The sequence below is a fragment of the Limulus polyphemus genome, unplaced genomic scaffold (assembly GCF_000517525.1).
Source record: "Limulus polyphemus unplaced genomic scaffold, Limulus_polyphemus-2.1.2 Scaffold224, whole genome shotgun sequence".
NCBI classification, from domain to species: Eukaryota; Metazoa; Arthropoda; class Merostomata; order Xiphosura; family Limulidae; genus Limulus; species Limulus polyphemus.
The window spans coordinates 168836-192562 of record NW_013665834.1 but is presented as its reverse complement, the minus strand read 5'-3'; the positions used below and the strand labels follow the sequence as shown (position 1 = coordinate 192562).

General features: G+C 31.1%; 1 protein-coding gene across 1 annotated transcript in view; it reads right to left on the bottom strand.

Moving 5' to 3' along the window:
* Positions 1-7456: 7456 nt before the first annotated feature.
* LOC106478558 (extracellular matrix protein FRAS1-like) overlaps positions 7457-23727 on the bottom strand; it is a 154477-nt gene continuing 138206 nt past the window's right edge. Inside the window, exons 65-68 of the mRNA XM_013939110.2 lie at positions 21887-22053; positions 17330-17535; positions 15911-16057; positions 7457-9178 (exon numbers count right to left, since the gene is read on the bottom strand). Coding sequence (XP_013794564.2) covers positions 8645-9178; positions 15911-16057; positions 17330-17535; positions 21887-22053 — 1054 coding nt within the window. The 3' untranslated portion in view covers positions 7457-8644. The remainder of the gene's footprint in view (positions 9179-15910; positions 16058-17329; positions 17536-21886; positions 22054-23727) is intronic.

Genomic DNA, 23727 nt, shown 5'->3' with positions numbered 1-23727 from the left:
TTTCTGTGTGAAATTATATAAAGTAGTTGTACATTTTACTGTTGTACAGACAAACACAGTAACTGTTATTTTAACACACTTACCTACATTTATTAACTGGTACTGATCCAAACAACTTATCATAATTCTTCTTTAAATATTTCTTGGAGTGGTGAAAAATATATTGATAGCATAAACTGGCATAAATCAGTTCATTTGTTTATCAAAATTATTTGAGAATGTTCCTAGAATAAATATATTTGATATCTTAAAGAAGATTTTAGTAACTATGACTTTTTTTACCCAAATTTTATTGTAGGTATACTAATAGCTTTGAGTTTTATTTATATTTGACTTCTGTTGATTAAAGTTAATGAAGAGGTTTAGAAAACTGGAAAAAGTTTCTTAGACAAGTAAAATTAATCTATAACAGTTTGTTTACTTGCATTAGACATGAACAAGCCAGTTATTAAAGAATGTCTTACAAGATTAGATTATTATTCTCTCATCAGTCATAGTGACACTGTTTATAGTAGTTCTAAATATAATATGTGTAGTTTAACGACTGCTTACTCATTGTCAGTATATTAACTTATAACAATGCTTCACACCATTGGAATATTATGTACAATTTAATATACATGATATGTGTATAAAGATTTTGTAGTAGTTAATGTTGTACAAGTTTTAACACCAAAGTAAATACATTTATTAAAAGTGAATGAAGTGCTTAATTCACCTGTTCACAATTTTCCCCTACTTCCATTATTTGTGTCCCATTACTACTTATAAAATTGATAAGTAAAAATTTACTGGTATTTATTTTAGTTTTCAAAGTTTTTATATCTGTTAAAAACACTTTAAACCTATTAAGACCGGTGAGTAGCTTTCCAGTGTGAAGTGCAAATTTACATATCAGATTTTCACATTTCAGTAAAAAAGAGTAAATAGAATTATTTCAAAAATTATTTTACTCATAAATATTCAAGAATTTATATTTAATAAATTTGGTAAATTCATTTAGTGTTATTTAGAAAGAAACTTTATAAGTGTTTGAACTTTTAAATTTGCATATCTCCAAATGCCTGTAAATAACACACTTATATATAGGTATAGGTTTATGTTTACAAGTAGAAGAGTTTCTTAGTTATTGAAAACAAATGATAATTATTAGAAAGATTTTGAGCTTGGCCAAAAATATACAAGGAAGAATATTGCCTTTTTTCAGTGTAGATGTAGGATACGAATGCAATTTGTATATTTATCAGTCAACAGTCAAAACTTTTACTATTCATAGGGGTTTTATGATATTTTCATGGACACGTAACTGCTTCAGTGGGTGAAGGTAAATAACAAATATAAATAATTGATGAAAATAAAACATAACTCATTGGATATATATATATATATATATATATATATTTAATCAATAATAAGTTTAAAAATGAGTTTTATTTCTTTCCCTCATATTTTTCCAATAATTGCTTTCATTTTATGTAAGAACTTGTATGGACAAATGAAAAATGAGTATACTATTACTAGAATAATACAGACTCAAATTTTAGTTCTGTTGGATACATTTATGTTATTATAGGAAGACAAAATAACAACAAAATAAAGTATCTTAGAAACAGCATTTCACAAACAAAAATTCACAGCCAAAAATATTATTACAAATATTAAACCAAATCATATACTTTTTCAAGCATAATCTAGATGTTATGTATTGTATGATGAATGATTGTATAATCACATCTATCTCAATTCAGTTAATGACGTGAAGTTGATCTTGTTGGTCATGGCAATGAATATATCCCACTTGCTACATTCGTCACCTGTGACCTATTTCTGGGTATAACAGTCTGGATCTGTGTACAAAATCTGGTGGCAGTAAGTTCTACATGTATGCTGGATATGGACTGGCTGGTGATTCAGATCAGAATTTAAAGTTCCCAAGACATTATTATAATAGGGTCAATATAAAACTTGTAAACAATGTAAAATAGGCCACTATATGTAGACTTATGTAGTAGGTGGAATAATCACTTGAAAAAATAAAAGTTTTGGAGTAAGCTGTCATTCTCTGGACAGACCAACTTTTCTTTTTGTAGAATAATTCTGCACCACTAAAGTTCTGAAAAGGTGGGGCATATTATACAGATGCTCCTGAAAAGGATGTGGGTTATGCATGAGTGTTTATGGTAACATTGAAAACAGAAATTCTGATAAAACAAAAAAGTTGGATGTGGCATGGTTTTAACTGATACATTGGTGCCTGAGAAACTAATCAGTTTTCAGTATATATTTTTTCAAATGTACAAGTTAAAAGATTGTACAGAATAGCAGCATGCAACATATTTTAGAAAAACAAACTATAAATATTTGAATTTGTAATATTATGGCTATTTTAAAAAAAACATTGTAACAAAATAATATCTAGAACTTTTTTAAGATTTTCATCATGCAAATCAAAGACTACATGATCAATTATGATCTGAAAGGAAGAGTGGTGTGCTTCGGGCATGACAGTTTTACAACTGAGCCTTTTGCAGTGGAAGCTACACTATAGGGCTGTTGTCACGATGTACAATCATCAGAAAGAGCATGACGAACATTGCAGCGTGTACTGTAATGATGTCGTTAGCCTTCAAAATCATTCTAATATAACTTATTGAACCTTTTGTATTCTACAATTTGGGTTACAAATTTAAATGGGTCCTGTAATACAACTTAGTAAATCATTTCCAGTAAGTTCTGAATATGTTAATCAAAGTTCTACTTATATTAGCAAATAAATTTAATAACTAATTTTATATAGCAGAATAAATATAAAGCAAATTGAAAATGAACCATGTAAAACATTTAGTATAAAGAGAAATAATAACTCCACGTATTTATTTCTTATATGTAATGAGGGAGAGAAAAACTATATTTATGAGTATTAAAAATCAGAAAAGTCGACAATATGATGAAATTTCAGTAAAGATAATAACAAGAGTGTGTAAATTGTGTCATAGAACTATATTTATAATTTATCTATTACAACAGGAACTTTTCCAGAGGAACTAAAAAATTGTAGTAATTCCAGTATACAAAAAGGATGATAGGAATAATTATGTGAATTATAGACATTTCTTTTTATCAGCATTTTCTAAAATATTAGAAAAACTAATGAAAAGCAGGTTGACTAAATTTTTTTAAATAAGTAATTCTTTTATCTAAAACAATATATAAATTTAGGGAAGGATTAAATACTGAAAAGGAGCTCTTAAACTTCACACAAAATATTTACAAGTCCTCATATAAAGATAAAAACAGTGTACTTATGGATCTAGAGAAGACATTTGATACAGTATCACATTAAATATTAAATAAAGTAAAAATTCTAGCGATAACAGTTATTTCATAACAATACACCCAAATGAATAATGTGATCTAAATTTAAATTGTATTCTATGTTTGCTGGTGATATAGCACCAACATTTAGCTGTGCTAAAATAGAACTTCAAATTAAAAATGAGTTGTAAAGAAAAGGAAATTGTTTGTTTAAATAAATTATATTTATCTATTAATATAACTAAAAAGAAATATACATCTTTGAATTTAAAAAAAATTAATTTTATATTCATAATAATGAGTGTAGAAATGATAATAACTGAAGATGTTTGCAAGATAAGTGGATGTTGTAAATTATCTAGGCTTACACATTGACAAACGTTTAAGCTCATAACAGCAAGTTAAAAATTTGGCTAGAACATTAAGATTTATATTCATTAAAGTCTATTATTTTAAAAAAGTATCAAGCTTTATTTCTCATTAATACAGTCAGTAATTGAGTATAGAATTTTGATATTAGGAGGATCTTATCCAACTACACTAAAGCCAGTTATTTCATTACAAAGTAGACCCCCCAGTGACACAGTAGTAAGTCTGAAGGCTTGTAATGCTAAAACTATTTCAGTACTCGTGGTTGGTTCAGTGCAAATGGCCCATTGTGTAGCTTTTTGCTAAACAACAAATGAACAAATATTATTGAATAATATTGTATAAAATATATGATTATAAAAATGGGGCAATTTATAAGAGTTGTATTTTGTTGTTGTTTGTTATTAAGCACAAAGGGATATCTGTGCTCAGCCCACCACGGGTATTGAAACCTGGATTCTAGCAGTATAAGTCCGCAGAAATGCCGCTGTACCACTGTATAAGAGGTGTATTTTACTAAAACTATATCCTGTCAGATACTTATTAATATGTAGAATATTAATTACAAAGAATAAAAGTTATTACTTACATATACAAAATGTTGTTTATCCTCATAGAATACAGGAATTAAAATATAAAGTTCCAGTAGTTAAAAACGAGATTATGCATAAAAATATTTATTTAGTGCCAAAAATATATAATAATTTGCCTTTAACTCAATCCCACTATTTGTTGGTAAAGGGTAGTCCAAAAATTGGTGGTGGGTTGTGTTTAGCTGTCTTCCCTCAAGTCTATCACTTCAAAATTAGGGATGGCTAGTGCAGGTCACCCTCAAGTAGCTTTTTGCAAAATTCAAAAACAAAGAAACAAATGCAGTAAATACATATATAGTTCACCTTTAAAATCTTGAAATGAATAAATAGGGTTTTTTAAATTTTATTTTTAAGGAATTATTTCTTTCAATAGGCAATAGCTTTATAAATTTAAATAACCTGTTTGTCACTTTCAAAGGTATCTGAATAAATATTTTCAAAGTATTTTTATAGCATCAACCTTTAACCTTGTCTCAACTAGAATACGTATCAGTTTCATTACTACAGTTTGGGATCATAAACTTTAAGTTTGATGATAATTCCCTTTCAGTTTCATTCAACACTTGTTCTAATTTTCTGAGCAATGGAAAATACAGACTTGACTTTTTATCTGCTATTTGATACTTGTATTAATCACTTGATCATGTAATTCCAATGTTTCGTTTAATGAATTTACTATATTTGTTTGCCCACTTAACAAGTGTATAATCCATTTAAATATCTACCTGTGTTTACTTACTTTCATGCTTAGTTTTTTTAAAATCACCCAACATAGTGGAGCCAAAAAAATCCTTCCACTCACATTAATCACACTTTATTTTTGGCTATTTCTAGTTTTTGATAATATTTCTGAGCTAATTGTTTGTAAGTTTCTATTTATTGTTCTTGTGCTACTGTCATTACTTGCAAAATTGCAGTTCCTAGTCCATCATGTATCTAATGTGATATCTACAACTAAATTTTCATCCTCAGAAAATATGTCCATAGTACCTTTACTTGTTCAATATATTCTTCATTTAATTCAACTTCACCACTACTAACTGAAATTTTAATTTCTTCTCAAGTGTCTGTTGAATATCATCTTTATTTTGAGGTAAATTTTCAAATTCATATGGTTTAGTTTGTTTAAGCTTTTAAAACCTATTTACATTTACAGTTATCTTGTAATAAGTGTTTGTAACTCAAAATTAAATTTTATTACACTAACTGATATTGTCCATAACTTAGAAAGTTCTTTGTGTTTAATTTTTTTTCACAGTAGGAATACAGAGGGTTGAGTATGTTATATTAAAGACTCACCATGTTGCTATAGTCCATGTCACCACATCTGATGATGCCTATCTGACAACAATGCATCTTGAAAATAGCCCTGCAGTGTAGTTTTTGTTTCAGAAGGCTCCATCATAAGACTAATTTCCAAAGCACACCACTGTTCCCTGGTTTGTTTGATAATCCATCTAGTGTACAAGGATTATGGTTTGCCAACAGTTCAATCACACAGAAATCTATAAGTGCTGTGTTTGGTAACTTAAGCTGTATGATATGAGTGTATGAATATTTTTTGTTGAAAAAGGCTGTTACATACACTTCCCAAAAATGATTAATTTTCAGTGGCATCACACTACCTACAAAATGCCAATAATTCATTATTACTGATCTTTGCCTTCTTACTTGCATGTCTTTCTCTAACTTGTGCCAATTTTAGCAAATGCTATTTTCACATCCTGAATACCAATTGCATTCTTTGCATCATTTTTACTTTCATAATTAAATTTCCTTGCAGGTAATATTTTTTTGCATGTGTAATGTAACATTTCTAGAACGTAATAAAAGAAAAGACTCTCCTAAGACTCATTTGCAGCACACCTTTAAGCTAAAAGTAATAAGGGAACCTTTTCATCTCATATCTTTTGATCTAGTTCACCATACTGTTACAATATATCTCATAATGTTCTATTTAATATTTCTACCAATTCAGTAGCCGTTTGATGATATTTTGTTGCTTCTGTTTTCTTATATCTAATAATTCACATAGTTATGTCATTACTTTTGAAATAAAATTTGTACTTCTGTAAAGAATATTGTAAAATTTGTGCCTAGCCACAATGTAGTTCACAGAAGCCGTAAATATAGTATTTACTATGTGATGCAAACATTTTGCTTTGAAGAATCTTACTGTGATAATTCAAAGATAAACCAAGCTCACAGTTATTTGATCTTTGAAACAACTAAAATTTGAGGAATCACCACATAGAAGGATTGGTGTGGTAATATGAAAGACAAAACTCCATGTGAAGATAGACAAGTGAATAAACACTTTACCGGTAAAAAAGGCTGAAAGATGAATCACAGATTGGCTGATCATTGAGAAGAAGGTGAAGTTGTGAAGTAGAGATGAATAATAATAAAATAAACTTTACTTTGAAATATATATATATACAGAATATGTTTGAGTATTCTAACCAGATGTAAGGAAACCTTGGATAGTGTATCATATCAATGTCTGAGTATTCTAAACAGATGTCAGGAAACTTTGGATGGTATATCATATCAATACCAGAGTATTCTAAACAGATGTTAGGAAATCTTGGATGATGTGTCATATCATTGTCTGAGTATTCTAACCAGATGTCAGGAAACTTTGGATGGTGTATCATATCAGTACCTGAGTATTCTAAACAGATGTTAGGAAATCTTGGATGATGTGTCATATCATTGTCTGAGTATTCTAACCAGATGTCAGGAAACTTTGGATGGTGTATCATATCAATACCTGAGTATTCTAACCAGATGTCAGGAAACTTTGGATGGTGTATCATATCAATGTCTGAGTATTCTATCCAGATGTCAGAAAACTTTGGATGGTGTATCATATCAATGTCTGAGTATTCTATCTAGATGCTGGGGTAAACCCAGACATTAAAGAACTTTGAATGGTGAACCAATTAAAGGTGTAAAGTTCCATCTAAATGTTGTGTATCATATTAAAAGTAGAAAACCTTTTTGAGATGGTGTAGAACTTTGGATGGCTTTCATATGGTAAAATGTTCTTATATAAAGACACTGGACAACCTAGAAAGTTTTATCAAGATGTCATAGAACTTTCAGTGGCAAATTTTATCAATGATAAACAGTTTGAAAGATTATATATATAATCATATATCCAGATCACACAAGAATGACATCCATTATCTGCTTTTATTACAAATTATTGAGAAACAATACATTAATTCAACATGGCAGTAATTTGCAGAACACTAATATGACATCCACATTTATTTTAATACAAATTAAAGTATATTAAATCAGAAAGAAAACAAACTTCAGCAAACTAAACTAGACTGTGAACTGTTGAATATTGAGAAAAAAACTGCCTGAAAAAATTTTCATAATTTTAAATATTGTGTTTATTATGGCACAACATGTTTATTTTATTCATAGTGACAAGGATTGAAAAAGTTAATGGATAAACCCAAAATTACTTGCTTATGTTTTATTAGTCCATAACTAAGAATCCACAGGCATACAAGTGCACCAATTTGAAATAGTCAATAAATGGCACAGTGTTTACAATACTCAATTGTATTGTGGGAATCTTTGATAAGAAAACATTAAGCAATGTGTTATTTGGAAAATTCCAATATACTACTTTTTTCATATTTCTGTGTTGATTTTCATGTTATCAGTAGCTGCTCAATGAAATTTATTGTTGCCAAATAATTAATAAGCTAATGGTTTAAGTTTAAAAAACTTATGGTTTATGCTGATATTTAAATTTAAGTTCAAGGGTCTGGTTTTAAAAAATATCTAAATATAAACTCTTGGTTTAAGATGACATTCATTTCTAAGATGATACTAATGGTTTAAGTTGTCACCCTTAAATTCACAAAACATAATGCTAATAAATTTTTACCACACATTTTTTATTTCTTTTCATTAAAAGTTCATTTTTCCTACCTTTACACAAAGTGTATTAGTTCCATATTCAAAATAAAAAAAACATCTGTAAATATATAACAAGAATTTATTCATTACTGATTAAATGAAGTGAAGAATATAGACTTTGAGGGTCTGGCATTTTCACATGTGATATTTATGTTTTAATAATTCATACAGAAAATAAATGGTAATCTCTATTACACTAGAAGAGAACAAAAACACCAAAATAAGACTTTGTTTAAGTTACTAACTTTCAAACCTATTCAAAATACTGAAGAATCTGTTTTTCATGACTTCATGCTTCTTAATGGCACATGTGGCTATGAGGTGATGTAATAATACTCTAATTATAAAAGCAATTTTTACACTTGGTTCAAACACAAAATCTATTTCTTTCATAACTAAAATTGAAAAGACAGAACAACTGCCTATACTTCGGTGCCACCTAAGGATGATGGCTGTTGGAGGTTATTTCTCACAGTCACATTAATACCTTTAAAACTCACTTTAGCAGAATTGTTAGCTTTACTGTTCAAATTATCAGAATAACAATTCATTTTTGTCTTCAGGAAAGGTGTATCTGCTAGTTTCTGTTCCATAGCTTTCCTAATATTGTTCTTATTTTCTTCTTCATAGAATTGTTTTTCTTGGTTTTGCAATTTTCTTCTTCTAATGACAATAACAACAATTGTGGTTAAGAGCAGCAGTAAAACTAATGGCACAAACACAGCAACAAAATTAGTACCTTCTGCATCAGAGTCTGCTGGAACTTCAAAATTAGACATGTTTAGGTAAAGAGCTTTCATGTTTGTTCCATTCTTCTTGAGTATGCCAGGTTGGGCTTGCAGGTTTGTTAAAGTGTTTGGAAATCTTAGAGTAGCAGAACGTTGAACTCGCCGATGTCCATCAGATGGACCAATAGTATACATGACTTGGAGATACCACTGATGACCAGAATTGACCTGGTTATAATGAAATAAGATAATGATTACTTTTGTTTCTACAATAAAACAAGTAATGGTAAAATATTCACCAACTTCAAATAACTTTATGAACGAATATATAAACAATGTTTCAGGCAAAAGTCCTTTATCAGGTTTTCAGCAAGAAGAAAACTGCAGGAAACTTTCCATTATTTAAAAGATAGTCAGAAAAATTGGCTAGATGGAAGTTGAAAATCAAGAAAGATTATGGTTAATAATCATAGAATTTTATGACTGGTGTTCAGTACCAAAAACTCTGACACAATGCTGTTTCTGATTCATAAAACATTTAGCTATCAATGTAAAGTAGATGTCAGAGATATCCAGGTAACTACCCAACCTTTTCTGGGAAAAAGACTAACCTAGACATATGTGATACACCTAAGAGTAAGATTTGCGTATGCACTCACCCCTCTACAAATACACACTTATCTGAAGCATCAACGACTGTCCAAATCACATAGTTTCCATGTGACAGCGCATGTATTAATACATTAACTATACCTCTGACTGCACCAGCCCCTGACAACAGCTTTACCAGTCAGCATGAACAGCCATCTCACATTCATGTCAAATTCTTCCACCACTGTCTTGTTGATAAAGCAGAGTGCTGGTCCAATGTTTTGTCAGTTTCTAATGAGCTCAAAGGGTTGTAATTGATCATCTTTGTTCTAAGATCTTATCTCGTAATCCCAACTGTCTTAGCTGTGTTTATCTAGTAATTATTGTATTTTCTGCTCTGTATAAATGCTAATAAAACTTACTAGACAGATCAAGTATTATCAAAAGACATAATATAATATCTCTCTCCGCCAAATATTGTCCGATAGCTCAGAAAGAAAGTGTCACAACTTCCTCTCAATCATTGATTTGTCAATCAACCAACTAATTTAAATGCACTACAAGTGAGTATTATCACACAATATTCTGTATACCTCCTACCATGAATAACCACTAAACAGTTCAATAAGCAAAGAACATGAATTCCTCTCAGTCATTTATTTTTCAACAAACTGACATTCATGACTGCTGATCAAACAAGATATCTCAGCAATAGTGATTAGGAGGCCAATGTCAGTGTCTTGACCAAACATTGGAGCATTAAAATTGCTACTCTTTTGGCATTTCATCATCTAACTCCTCACATGTTTTCAGTTATGGTCAAGATAGTATAACAATGTTCTCATGAGCAGAATCAAGTTGCTCATCTATCTGACTCCTGAAGCAGCCAAACATAGATGGACTAATCTAGTGTATTGATCAATAGAGAAGCTTTGGCCCATCTCGTAAAGTAATTTAAAATGGTCAGTTGAAGCAAATTAATTTTTCAGTTTTGGTTATAGAAAAAGTTACATTTTGAGAAATTCATTGGAATGGAGAACTTACAGCTCTCTGCTAGATTTTCTTCTGACATTACCAATTTTCCTGAGGGTGGATGATGTACATGGTAAAGTGTATACATCATCTTTCAACATCTTACATGAATTTGGCCATAAAAAACACTTCTTCAAGTTTCTTATGATGCATGAAACTCCCTGGTGCCCTCTAAGTCCTTGCTTATGCAAAGTCTAAAGTATTCATTGTCTTAATGCTCTGTAAACCACTTGCTGAATCGTGGGTTGGTTAACAAATTTTTATGGCTCAATTGCTGGGATATAATCATATGCACTTATACCTGACTATACAAATGCCAGGTGTTATGTGTATAAATACTTTTTTTTTATGAGTTTTATGTATAAAAATACTTTTTTTACGAGTTTTATGTATACAAATACTTTGTTCACGAGTTTATGACAGCTGCGAGATTGTCACTGCTTACATGATTCATCATTACTGCTGCTGTCATGGCTTTGACTACTGCACAGTGTCCAAAAGATGGACATCACCAAACAAATAAGTTTTCCTTAGATGGCATGATAATCCATCAACATTTGCATGATGCTTGCCCAGATAATGTTGTACACTTGAGCAGTGGAGTTATACTTTTACAGCATCATTATCCAACACAATCATACATTCTGAATCTGCTAGTTCATCAGATGTAGTTCATCACATTGTCCACTCTAATGGTGAACTCCCTACCATAAAAGTAGCAGCATTAATGCATGATATATATACTACAAATACAAGTTATACAGTTGGTTATACAATATCAGTGTTAGCATAAGGCCTATATTTGCTCCATGTTACCCTGTACTTGTGACAACATTGCTCCAATTCCACTATCACTGGCATCAATATCCAAGATGAATGGAAAGTCTTGATAAATATAAGCCAACAGTGGTTCTTTGATCAAAACACACACACTAGGGTTTGGAATCCCTGCTCAACTCATGTTTCTATACAAAGCAGACACTGGTGTGGCTATTTAGGAGCGTTTGGTTACACAGTCAACAGTATAACATGAAACCTAAAAAGCTGCAAACTTCTTGTACACTCTCAATCTGAGGACAGTTCTTGGCCACTATGACTCTTGCAGTCTCAGTGTATGTTCCATCCCTGCCTGTTATGTGGCCAAGTAAATCCATCTCTGCCTGCTTCAATGGAAACTTTTCTGGTTGCACTTTCAAACCTACATCTTTGATATGCTAAAATAACATTCTCAACCTCACTTAGAGGCCTGAAATGTACAACCATGAAAGTAAAACATCATTTAAACTGATAATCATGATAGAGAAAATCATGTAAGGTTATCTGTTAAAAGCATTAGGGTTTGGTAATTTTTTTAAATTCTATTCACATTGAAGAGCCATCTCTTCCATTATAGTTCTGTAAGTGTAAGCTCTGTTAGCTTCTCAGAAGTAGCAGATGTGTTACACAGGCTGAATGATAATACTTCTGTACTGTTGAAAGAAATTTTAGGTCTACATCAACAATTTGATTTGCCAGCAGTTGGATACTAGATTTAGTATACTGAAACAATGAGTATTCTCATGTGTATACAGAGCTAGGTCCATCAACAGCAAAGAAAATACATCAACAAGTCTTTGCATTCACTCACCTCAAATCCATGCAGAACCTAAGAGTACTTACAAGAACAACTGAAGGCAATCACTCTCCAAAGGTTGTATTATTCTACCATGCAAAATATGTTTGATTTCAGTGTTGGTAACATCTTGGTACTCCAAGAAAGCCTGTTTTATCAGATGTGTTTCACCTGAACCTGTGTGATAACATGTTACTGTTGGCCTACATTTGGTGGAAATAAGCCTATACAGAAAAAGAAAATACAGTGAAGCACAGTAAAAGCCTTTCAGCACTTTTTACAAGACCATGGTGGATAGTCACCTGCCATCATAGCCACAGATGGTTCCTACACCAAAGACAGCGAAAGAGCTGGTTCAACATTCATTGTCTTGCAGAGTAACAACTTTCTGCAAAAAGCTGATGGAGCATTCAAGCTTCCCACAAGCAACAAAGTATGAAATTGGAAGCCATAAAGCAAGCTCTTCTCTTTACTGACAAAAGCAAAAACACTATAACAAACATAATAGCTGTAACTATCTCACAGGCATAAACTTCAAAGTGGTTGGTTCCCAGATGGATGACAAAGTGGAAGCAACACACGTGAATGTACGTGCCAGCCCATGCAAGAATAAAGCTACACAATAAAATTGGCAGGCTCGTAAGAAAGCACAACTCTCATGACAGAATATCAATCTCCTCTGCCCTAGTGAGATGAAAGAAGTAACCACATTACATTTTCACCAACATTCAGAGAAAATAAAATTCCTGGAAAACAAGGTAGAGTATGGTGTAACTAGGAAAAGCAAAAGATGAAGGATTCATAGGACAGTCTATGACCAGAAAGCCATTAGTAACATCAGTAAAGAAATTTTTTTTTTACCTCCTGCAAGGCAGCTGATTAATACGTAAGAGGTCAATGCCTGTTGGCACAGCCCCTGGGATTGTCACCTAGTTCTCAAATCAACAGATCGCCATCTGATCCTAAACAAACAGCACCAAATTCCATGAACAAGTCACAAAGCTCTTATTTCTGTATGTTGAGATCAGTTTCGCAGCACAATCCTCAATAAGTGACCTCAGTACAGCTGAAGTAACACCATGTACATGGCAGGTTTGCGTTACTTCTTCTTTCATTATCTTGCTGATGGCCATGCTAGCTGGCAGCTGAATAGCAATATGTTCATAATTAGAAGCCAGTGCTAATACAACATCTGTATAGTAGGATAGATAACTACTCAAGCTAGTCCTTCCTGTTTTATGGACAGAAAACTATGGGTTACATCACTGCTGCAGATGGTGACAATACATAAGGCTGCATCTGTGGAACATCATTTGGGCATTCAAAGATACTACAACCTCTTTCTCCATGTGCAGTCCAGTGTTCTTTGACCTAAATTGGTAATCACTAGACTAGTAGCTCATCTGTTGCACAAGCAAAAATAACTAAGAATAACTACATAGATTCATCCCTAAGACACCAATACGTGAAACAAGACTGATGAGAAAATTTGTAAAGATTAAGTCAGATATGTGCCTCTGAACTTACAATTACCATGATAAAGCTTGCCAAAACAAAGTTTGTCCTTACAGGCCAAAGTGATGACTTCACATTGAGTGCCTGATACTATGGCAAAGTTGGGTACTATTCTGGTTTCTCCATTACTCATTAGAAATTCAACCTTACACTCATTCACCCTCACTAGCAAATATCATGTGATGCCGAGTCCAAGATCATATAATCTGGCCACCATGATGTTGGGTACACGTCAATTAGTAGACCCACCTCAGACTCCACCAGTTTAATGTAGCAGAAGCAGTTACAGCTATGGTGTTGAGGTGTCAGCTGGAACAGGGCTTGTGCATCCTATATCCAATGGTTCAGTGAGCAACACTTAAAACAGGAACTATGTCCCTTATACTGTAATTATCTTTATAATGGCAACTCCCGGCATAGGTGATGCAGCCGTGGCATCTGAATAAGAGAAGCTATGTTAACCCACAGGGGACCATTACACATGCACCATAACAATTTAGAGCATCTATAAAATTACTGATGAGAATTTCATTGTGATCCATAGTTGATGTTCAGGAATGTCTTCCCATGTAGTCTCCTTAAATCATACACCTCAGTGGCCAAGAACTCATGGGGGCTAATGCTTTTGCATGAATTTGGAATTTGGTCCTATAGATCACCCTGTTCTCAACATTGTCAGACCTTTGGCAACTAAACAACCATGTTCTAGTTGTCTAGTTGATCCTCACTGTCTTATGGGATCTGCAGAATCATAGCTAAATATTGGCTGACCCACCAGACAATGTAGTGACTGTTCATGGCAGACTTTGTCCACCATTTAGTCACCGATGACTCCTACATGGTATAAGGTGATATCCGAGATAGTAAATAAACATCTAGAAGTTCCAAAGAGAGATTCTCAATTAGTCTTGGTATATCCAGAATATCACATAAGCTGTCTGTGTCACTGCACATAGGAGGTACTTAACAGAGGTTGAGTTTGCACTCAGGATTCCTCCTACTCATCCCTCAACCTATTGCCCCCAAGGACAAATCAATAATGCATATGTAACTCTAACCATAGCTGGTGAAAGCCATTGATTCAGAAGAGTTCAACTGTTAGTTCTTGCTACACTGTCATATTGGCATGAACCCAATATGACAGTGCAGCAAGAACTAACAGTTATATTGGGTTCATGTGACCCACCTCAAATTATATGTGGTCTCAAGATATGTCCTTCCTTAATCATAACTTATAAACTTCACAGTAACCAAATAATGATAGAAATAAAAAAAACATACTCAAAGGAAACTGTTCAAAAACAAACCAAAATGTAACTTAATAAACAACAACAAGCATTAATATCTTCAATAAATGAAAAGTTTTGTCTATAGACAATTCTTCCACCTGTTGTTGAATGAAGTTGTTGCTATTCCTATCTACACTGGCAGTTGAACCAGTTAATCTATAAGCTGATAAACTGTATTCCTTTTATTTACATAAATGTTAGAGTTTTTATTATTTTTCTTGCTGTCCATGTTTCTTTCTTTATTCTCGTTCAAAATTTCCTTAACATACCTAGATTGGGGATGGTGCAAAGGTTTGTACATGTTAGTATTATTTGAGTTAAATTCCCTTTAAATAAGTATAATGGATATGATAAATTATGTAGACAACCTAGAATTGTAAGATGCTGCACTAGGACTTTTTGTCTGACTTAACATTGTGGTATGGACACAATCCTGCTCTCTCTCTCACTGTGACATGTAACTATAACAAAAGGCTAATATTTATAGCTATTCATACTCTGTTTACAACAATATCTGCTAAATTGAGAAGTCAACAAAAACATTCTTAATAAGTTATGTGAATATACCTGAAAAAACAACAACATTAATTCCTACTTTATAACAGACTGAAATATGTACCAGTTTTCCAGCTGCTAAAAAGTTAAAATATTTCTAGTGAAATAACTATATAAAAATTTTAAAAAATGGAAATCTAAAATTTATAAATACTGAGACTAAAAACTACTCAAAAAATAAAATATCAAGGGAATGACTTGATATCAAAACAAACAAAAGGTATCTCAGAAATAGCATTATCAATCACTTGTATTTTATTACACATGCAAAATTTGTGTGTGACGAAGAATGAGAATGGTTGTATACAAATTAACAACAAAAGTGATCATCAGATTCAAATGATATTGATGATAAGTATAACAAACCTTGTATAAGGCATCCACTTTCAACAAGAATCCATCCACACCAGGAAGCTGTGCCAATGATTCAAATGTAGGATCATCACTGGCAAATTTAGCTTTAAATGGAATGTCATGAAAGTGTTTATCTACAGCTTCTGGATTGTTTCGGTCCTAAAATAGCAAAAAAGAATTACATAACACCCAGATAGTAGAAAGAATAGTAGTCAATAAGATGTTCTTTTATTTAATATTAGTAACTTTTTAAAAACTGTTAAAAGAAATAATTTATGAAAAACATACATAAGGCATTAACCCACCATCACCAGGTACAAACCATGTAGCAAAAATGACACGGTATTACAGATTCCTAACTGTTACTTTAAGATAGTAACATCAACAATAAAACATTGACCGAATACAACCAAGTAAAATGATTATCCAGTTTTACACCCAATTTAACTTTTATAAAAACTAACAGTTGCAATACATGCCCTTTCAAAAAGTAAAACATTTGCTTCATACTTTGAATCCCGTTACCTGTGTATGAAAGCACGTTAATACAATAGTAAAATCACAAGCAATGAAATGTAAGCAAGACAATTTTATGTAGAGAAATACTATATATTTCAACAAAATATTGGTCTGTACATAAAATAATTTTTATGATGCTTATAAATCATCATTTGTCAATTTATTATATGAAAACCTTTAATATTACTAAATAATGGTCATGGGTTCTATTATAGAATGAAGCTCTAATGACAACAAAAACTGTAACTGGAAGACACACTGTAAAAAAAATTTTTTTTTATATATAAACTAAAATTGTACACGAGAGCTTCATTTTAATTTAAAAATAAATCTTACAAACTAAAAATTAACTTGTGTCAGCAATATTATTGTTGAAATAAACTTAACTAAAGGTCTAAACTACAAGTAAATGCCACACTGAACCAAGTCCTTTGCATATTATCTAAAATTTCAGTATGGACTACAATTATCTCCTCATTATGATTAAAATCAAATTTTAGTATATTGCAACTGAATTTTTTGGGGTATTTATATAACAAAATCCTAATTACATTTGGCTGAAAATTCTATAATAATCTACATGGGTCTTAAGAAACACAATTAAGTTAATCCTTAATGTTGTTTCTAGCAACAGAAATTAATATTTTTCATATATATTACCCTCATAAGTAGCATTTTCATATAAATTTTTTGAAAAATAAATTGAAACAAAATAGTAAACAAATGTATTCTTTTATATACCTTATAATTTTTAAGTTAAATATTCAAGAGAAATTTAAAGGAACTGGAACAGAATGTGTGTGCTTGGAATTCATCAGTTATGTTCTGCAATACTTTTCATTTGAAAATAACTATAAGTCTCTATGCTCAGCTAGAATTCTACAGTTTTTACCAAATCAATAAAAACTTTACCAAGATCAGGAACCGATGCTTCAAGTTTTTGTTAGGCTGAATACAGCCGAATTGTAAACCCTCATTGTAATCTTCTCCTGTTGGATCATATGTTGGAATATAACCATCTCTGCCAGTGCACATATAAAGCCTTTCAATCTGAAGTTTGTAAGCAGACTCTAAATCTTGTTCTGGGTTCCACAACACTCTCCCATAGACAGTCTGTCCTATAAAGGCACATACCATACATTACAGTACAGGCAAAGTTTATTTTACCTAAATGGTATTTTGCAACAATAAAAATTATGGTAAACATAATGGAAGGATAACTTGCTTTAACTCTATAGTTAACAACTTTTTTAGTATGTAAACATTACAAAGGAATATACTGCTTTAATAGTACAGTTAGTACTTGTTTTACTATGTAAAGACCAGTATAAACAGCACTTCTGTTTTATAAGTGATTCACAGTTAAACAAGGCCCACACAATCAATTTACGTACCATGACGACTGTGTTAAGTCTGCAATTTCTATTTTTAGTTATGATTTTGTTTTTATTGTTTAAGTATTTTTTCTTCTACCATTTAGCTAAGCTATGTTTTATTTGCTTTAAATGATAGCTGACCTAACTCGTATTGAACATCAGTTGTTGAATGAGTGATTTTTATATTAAGACACATCAATACAAGGTTCTCCTAGTGATGCCATAAGGACACTAAGTTTATGACTGATTAAATAAAACAAATGATAAGTACTTACTCTTGTGGTATTTAATCTCAATGTTTGGCAAGGAAATAAAAGCCTTAAGAATTAAAGTTAGACAAATGAGAGAGAGAAGTGTTAAGATATTTGTGAAACTGTGATACATAAGATACTAGCAAACCCACGGGCCTATGACCCACATTCACAGGATCACTATAATTTAAATTTAATGCTTGAACTACTATATTGAACTTTTTCAGTTTAATGATAATTACTGCTATAATGCAAATTTAATTTCTTTAACCAAGTTATGAATGGTAATTAATAGGTCTACTTATTTACGTGCTCTAATATAAATCAATGCCAAATTTGAGGACCACTTTCAGGGAATCCTTGTAAAAGTGATTTGCAAAATACTCAGGTTCCCTAAGGGTTGAGTAAAACGTTTTACCATTGTGCAAGCCTCAAAACCAAAACGATTCATTTAGCAGCATTCAGAAGTTGGTGAGTCCAGCAGTTTAGGAGGAGTGGCTTTCAGGAAATCCCCAGCTTCCCCAAATGTGAAAAAATGTTAGTTTTGTGCAAACCTTAGAACCATTTGTTATACTTAGAAGTCAGTGTGACCAGCAGTTTTAGAGGAGTTATGTGACACACACACAGACACCAAATCTTGTTATAATTAATTTGATTTGTTAAAGATATTACTGCAAGTATTTGGTCAATGCTGGTCTGTGACTCAATTGTTTGATAAGTACCTACTTCAGAATTAGATTTTTATTCTTCTGGTTCTTCTTTTCTTGATTGGTTATTATTATTATTATTATTGCTTTTATTATTTTTTTTTGCGTGGGTTGTTACAAAGGGCATTACTTTTTTATATTCCTTTTATTTGATTTGGAGACAGATGATTATTTACAAAGTCATGACCAGACACTTCTTTATTGGTGGTTAGTATTTTGTAAAGTTTATTGTGTTTAATAAATCTCAAATTTTGTAATCTGGCTGACTTGATACATTACCTTGCTAGCTTCATTATTAGATGCATTAAAAAGTATGTTATAGTAGAACCCAGTACTCACATGGTTTGACATGATTGGATCTGAAGGCAGTCTTCATTCTAATCCACTTGATTTAAATGATTTATAGTGATAAAGAAATGTTTTCATAGAATCTGCTTAACTTATAACTCAAATACAGCACTTAACAACACATTCACTAGCTATATTACAAAAAAAAAAACGTTTACTGTGGCTAATAACGGTCTTTGAGAATTATGCTGCAGTACTAAATATGATGTATACTTAGCTGTAAAATGAATGGTCACTTCTGCTAAAAATATTCAAGTTTTCTCTATAAACACCAATTTTGCAGGACACATTTTTGAAGCCTTTCACATTGAATTCATTCATTCATTCAATGAGGGGCGCCTTATGTGATGAACTTATAGAAAGAGTAGTGGATGAAAATTATTAATATAATTTACCACTATGGACTTAATGAATGAGTTAAAAGTGAAGGTGAAGTCTCTCAGAGCATCCAGTTTTCAAATAATCAGCTTATATCTGTAAACCAATCCACATTGACCATATGTTGTCAAACGCATTAGAATTTACTACAAGACTTTCTAGAAGTTTATTAAACTAAAAGTCTGAAACTAATGAAGGCTATAGGTTAAAAAAACTTAGCTTTTTTTCAATCAAACCTAAATATGGGTGTCAGTAAGTATATAAACAAGGTAATCTAGCTGTTGATTGCTTCTGGTCACCAGTTAAACATAAAACAATACCCACACAATGAAAGCTTTCTTGCTGCTACTTTGTCCCAAAGACCATATTTCTGGAGCTTTCTTGAGACTGTAATTCTTGAAAGTTTATCTGTGTATGACTTGCTGAGTCATTAGCAAAGTTTTTTGTAGTTTTCCATTGTTTTTTTTATATTTCTGAGAATCGATTTTTAAATATCTGACATCTTTTACAGTGAGCTTCTTTCTCCATCCCCTGCCTTGTCTGATGTTATAAGACTAGGTTTCCTTGTATTTGTCCAATGTGTACTTCATAGTACTCAGTGAATGGCCAAGGTATTTTGCAATTTTTTCTTAAATTCCAACCAGTAATGTGCAAAAATTTGACTCTGCAAATGGGTATTAATTTTCTCTGTTTATGAATTTTAATGGCATCATTGCACTATATAATACTAATACTGAATAATGTTTTTTGAAGAAAAAAAAGGTATCTACATGTACCTACATGAAAAACTCAGAATGGGAAAACCTCTCATTTTTATCAGTGATGCCTTGTATAGAAACTAAGGGCAATAATGTATGAAAATGTTGCACCACCTTGTATTTAGATTAGATATCTTGTACAACTTTTCGAAAATCTACTGCTCTTAATCATTTGTAGCTATGTTTTACTTTTTTCTAAAAAATTTAAATTGATTAAATTTGTAGAATATTAAAGTCATAAATAAAGTGAAGAAAAATCAATAACTTGCTCATTCTGATGTGTTTCTAAAATTTTAAACTACAACGTTTTCAATTCATAGGCACAACAAATCAAACTAGAAGGGTGTCTAGTGTATATATATATATATATATTATTTTTTTTTGTTTACTCTGTATTGCATAATTTTGCTATTAATTTAATTTCTTTCTTTATGTCTTCATGAACATTAGTTTTTTTGCTGTATTATCTGTAATATACTACAATCTGACTCTTCAGTTAAACAGTAATGTGTTATACAATTAATCTCAAATGTTATGCTACTCTAGGATTACTCTGTCACATCCATTTAAGAGCATCTGTTACTAGATGTTGTTAAGAGGATAATATGAAGTTTGCATATTATTCAAAAGAAAGAAGATGAGTGATACAAACAATTAATAACGCTTGGAGACAGCTTGAATGGGTAATGAAGAAAACTTTAATATAAGTTTAACATAACAGCAAATGTACAATGTTTTGAAAAGGTTTTATCATCATCATCATCATGACAAAACGTTTTACATTTGCTGTTATGTTAAACTAATATTAAAGTTTTCTTCATTACCCATTCAAGCCGTCTCCAAGCGTTATTAGTCTCAAAGTGGGTTCCTCATCATCGAATTTAAGTACAAACAATTAGTTTTCATGTATTTTGTTAGTAAGTTATAATTCTGTTAGAAGTTTGTAAATACAATGAGAATACTTGAAAATCTTAGTCTAACAAAAAATATCCTGTTCAGCTTAAAATTATTTTCATGTTTTTTACATTATTAAATCTATCAAAAGCCACATTACTTAGTGTCATGGGAAAATTGTCTACTCGTTAAGAACATATTTTGCAAGTTTTGTACTCCTAGAGTCAAGTCCCCTGGTGGATCAATGGTTAGACTGAAGGCAACTTATAATGCTAAAGACTGGGTTTTAATACTTGTTGTTGTTACAGCATAGATAGCCCATTGTGCAGTTTTGTGCTTAACAAAAAAACTAACAAATCTAGAGGCAAATATGTAAAAGTTTTTTTCCATAGCTGAACCACATGTTTTATCCATCTTTCCTACAGATAGCCCATACCACACACACTAAACTCATATTGGTGTTAGATAATCCCAAAGCCTAACTTAGCATTACATTGTGGTATTGTAACTTTGATACATTTTCACTTTTACTTATTTTATAAACTTGGCTACCTTTTTTTATGCATTATGTCTTTCTACTGATAGATATATTACAACTCTTAATCTTAAAAACTGTAATTTCACAAAGTCTAACTCATTCTCAAAAGTTAGTACAGTTTCTAAAAACAGATTTCATGTAATAAGATGTTACTATCATTTATTCAAGTTTGATATTTTATAAAGCATGTAGAAAGTAAAACATTTGTGCATCTTTTACCTTTTGAAAAGGTTCCCTTATAATCAATATCCTGAAGACTAGTTTTGACATCTGTTGGTGGCATTAAAAACATTTTTTGGTTGTTGAGAAGCTGAAAAACAGTGTTCAAAGAATAGATGACAGGAACTGGTCTGTTAGTCTGTTGAAAAGCAATAGGAACTTCAAACCTGCAAAAACAAGTTACTCCTTACATAGAAATTTCTAAATAGATTAAAAACTTTATTCTTAAAAATGTTAAATCAAATCATTTCTAGGTAAAATCCTGAGTAACAAAGGATCTTTCAAATACTTTATGACATTATCAATATTCTCAAAGGATTATCAAACTGAAGATAAAGGAAAAACTGTACCTTTGAACCAATAAATAATGATCCTATCAGTTTCTACAAGTCTGACTGCAGAAAGTTTGTAAAATTGAAAGAAGTACTCAGGGTGAAGAGAACTATTTGTTCCATCTTGTCTATTCAAACAAAGTGTAACACATCAAAGTGTAACAATGGAGTAATATGAAACAAATCTTGTTTGTTTCTCTAAGTCTGGTAACTACAAAAAAAGGTAAGGTAGATTATTCAAATTGAAAGAGAGCAAGTCCTGTTTACTTTTCCAAGTCTGAACATATTATGTATACAACAACAGAAAGAAGGAAATCAGTACTCAATGTGAAACATAATTTCTCCTGTATATTTCTATTTCCAAGTCTAGTTGTGCAATATGTTAAAAATGAAAAAGATCATTCTCTTTCTTTTAAAGGAAATAAATTTTCTTTCTTTCTCCAAGTTGGTTCATGCAAGACATTAGAAAAAAGGAGTATTCATTGATAAAAAAATATATATCCTGTGTGTTTTTTTCAAGTCAGATCAGGTAAAGTATTGTAAAAACGAAAAGATTACTCACTGTTAAAGAGAATAAATTCTGTTTGTTTCTCTATGTTCAATTTTAATAAATATATCTACAATTTAGTTTTTCTGCTATTAGTAGGGTCTTGGTCAAGTCTGACAAGTTAGTTGAGTTATTTTAAATGTTATCTTTCTTATTCAGATAACTCATTTGATCCAGAATAACAACACTATTCAGTTTATCAGATTTGATTATAACAACATTACTATCTTGTTAAGGTTTTTAATGCTGCTATTTTTTCTTTCCTTACACTTAAAGACTGATTTTCTAAACTATAATTCTTGAAAGAAATTAAAATATTCCACATATTTCAATTCTCATGTTACAAAACTCTCCCAATTCCAAACAAGTGAGTTTTTAAATAGTTTTTAAACTACTCAAAGCTTAAAATGATAATCTTCAAACTTTAACTTCTCAGATACTCTAAGTTCTAAAGAATAAATTCAAACATTATTTCAATTTCACTGAAAAAATAATTAGGGAATAGTATTGTTGTTATGGATAAAGTGGATTACATGAATAAAGCAGATAACATTTATAATAACTCATCCAAACCTCACAAACTTAATCAAGACCCTACTACTACTACTACTGCTACTACAAGAGAAACTGAATTGCAGAGATATTTATTAAAGTTAGAAAAATAAAATTTATTAACTTGGTAAGGATGTCTGTTAAAACCCACAATGAATTATACAATCCAAAATCTCTGTTTTTGAAACTAATTAACTTGATCATCAATTAAATGGTTCTAAGTAATAATAATAGCAATATTCATATAAGAAAAATCATAAAATATCCTTTTTAAATATATTGGTCCATTTTATTTGCTTCTTTGTTTTGTTGTTAAGTGCAAAGTTACAAAAGTGGGTTACCAAAACCCAACTTTTAGCATTATAAGTCCTCTGACTGGGGGTGAATATATATATATATATATATATATA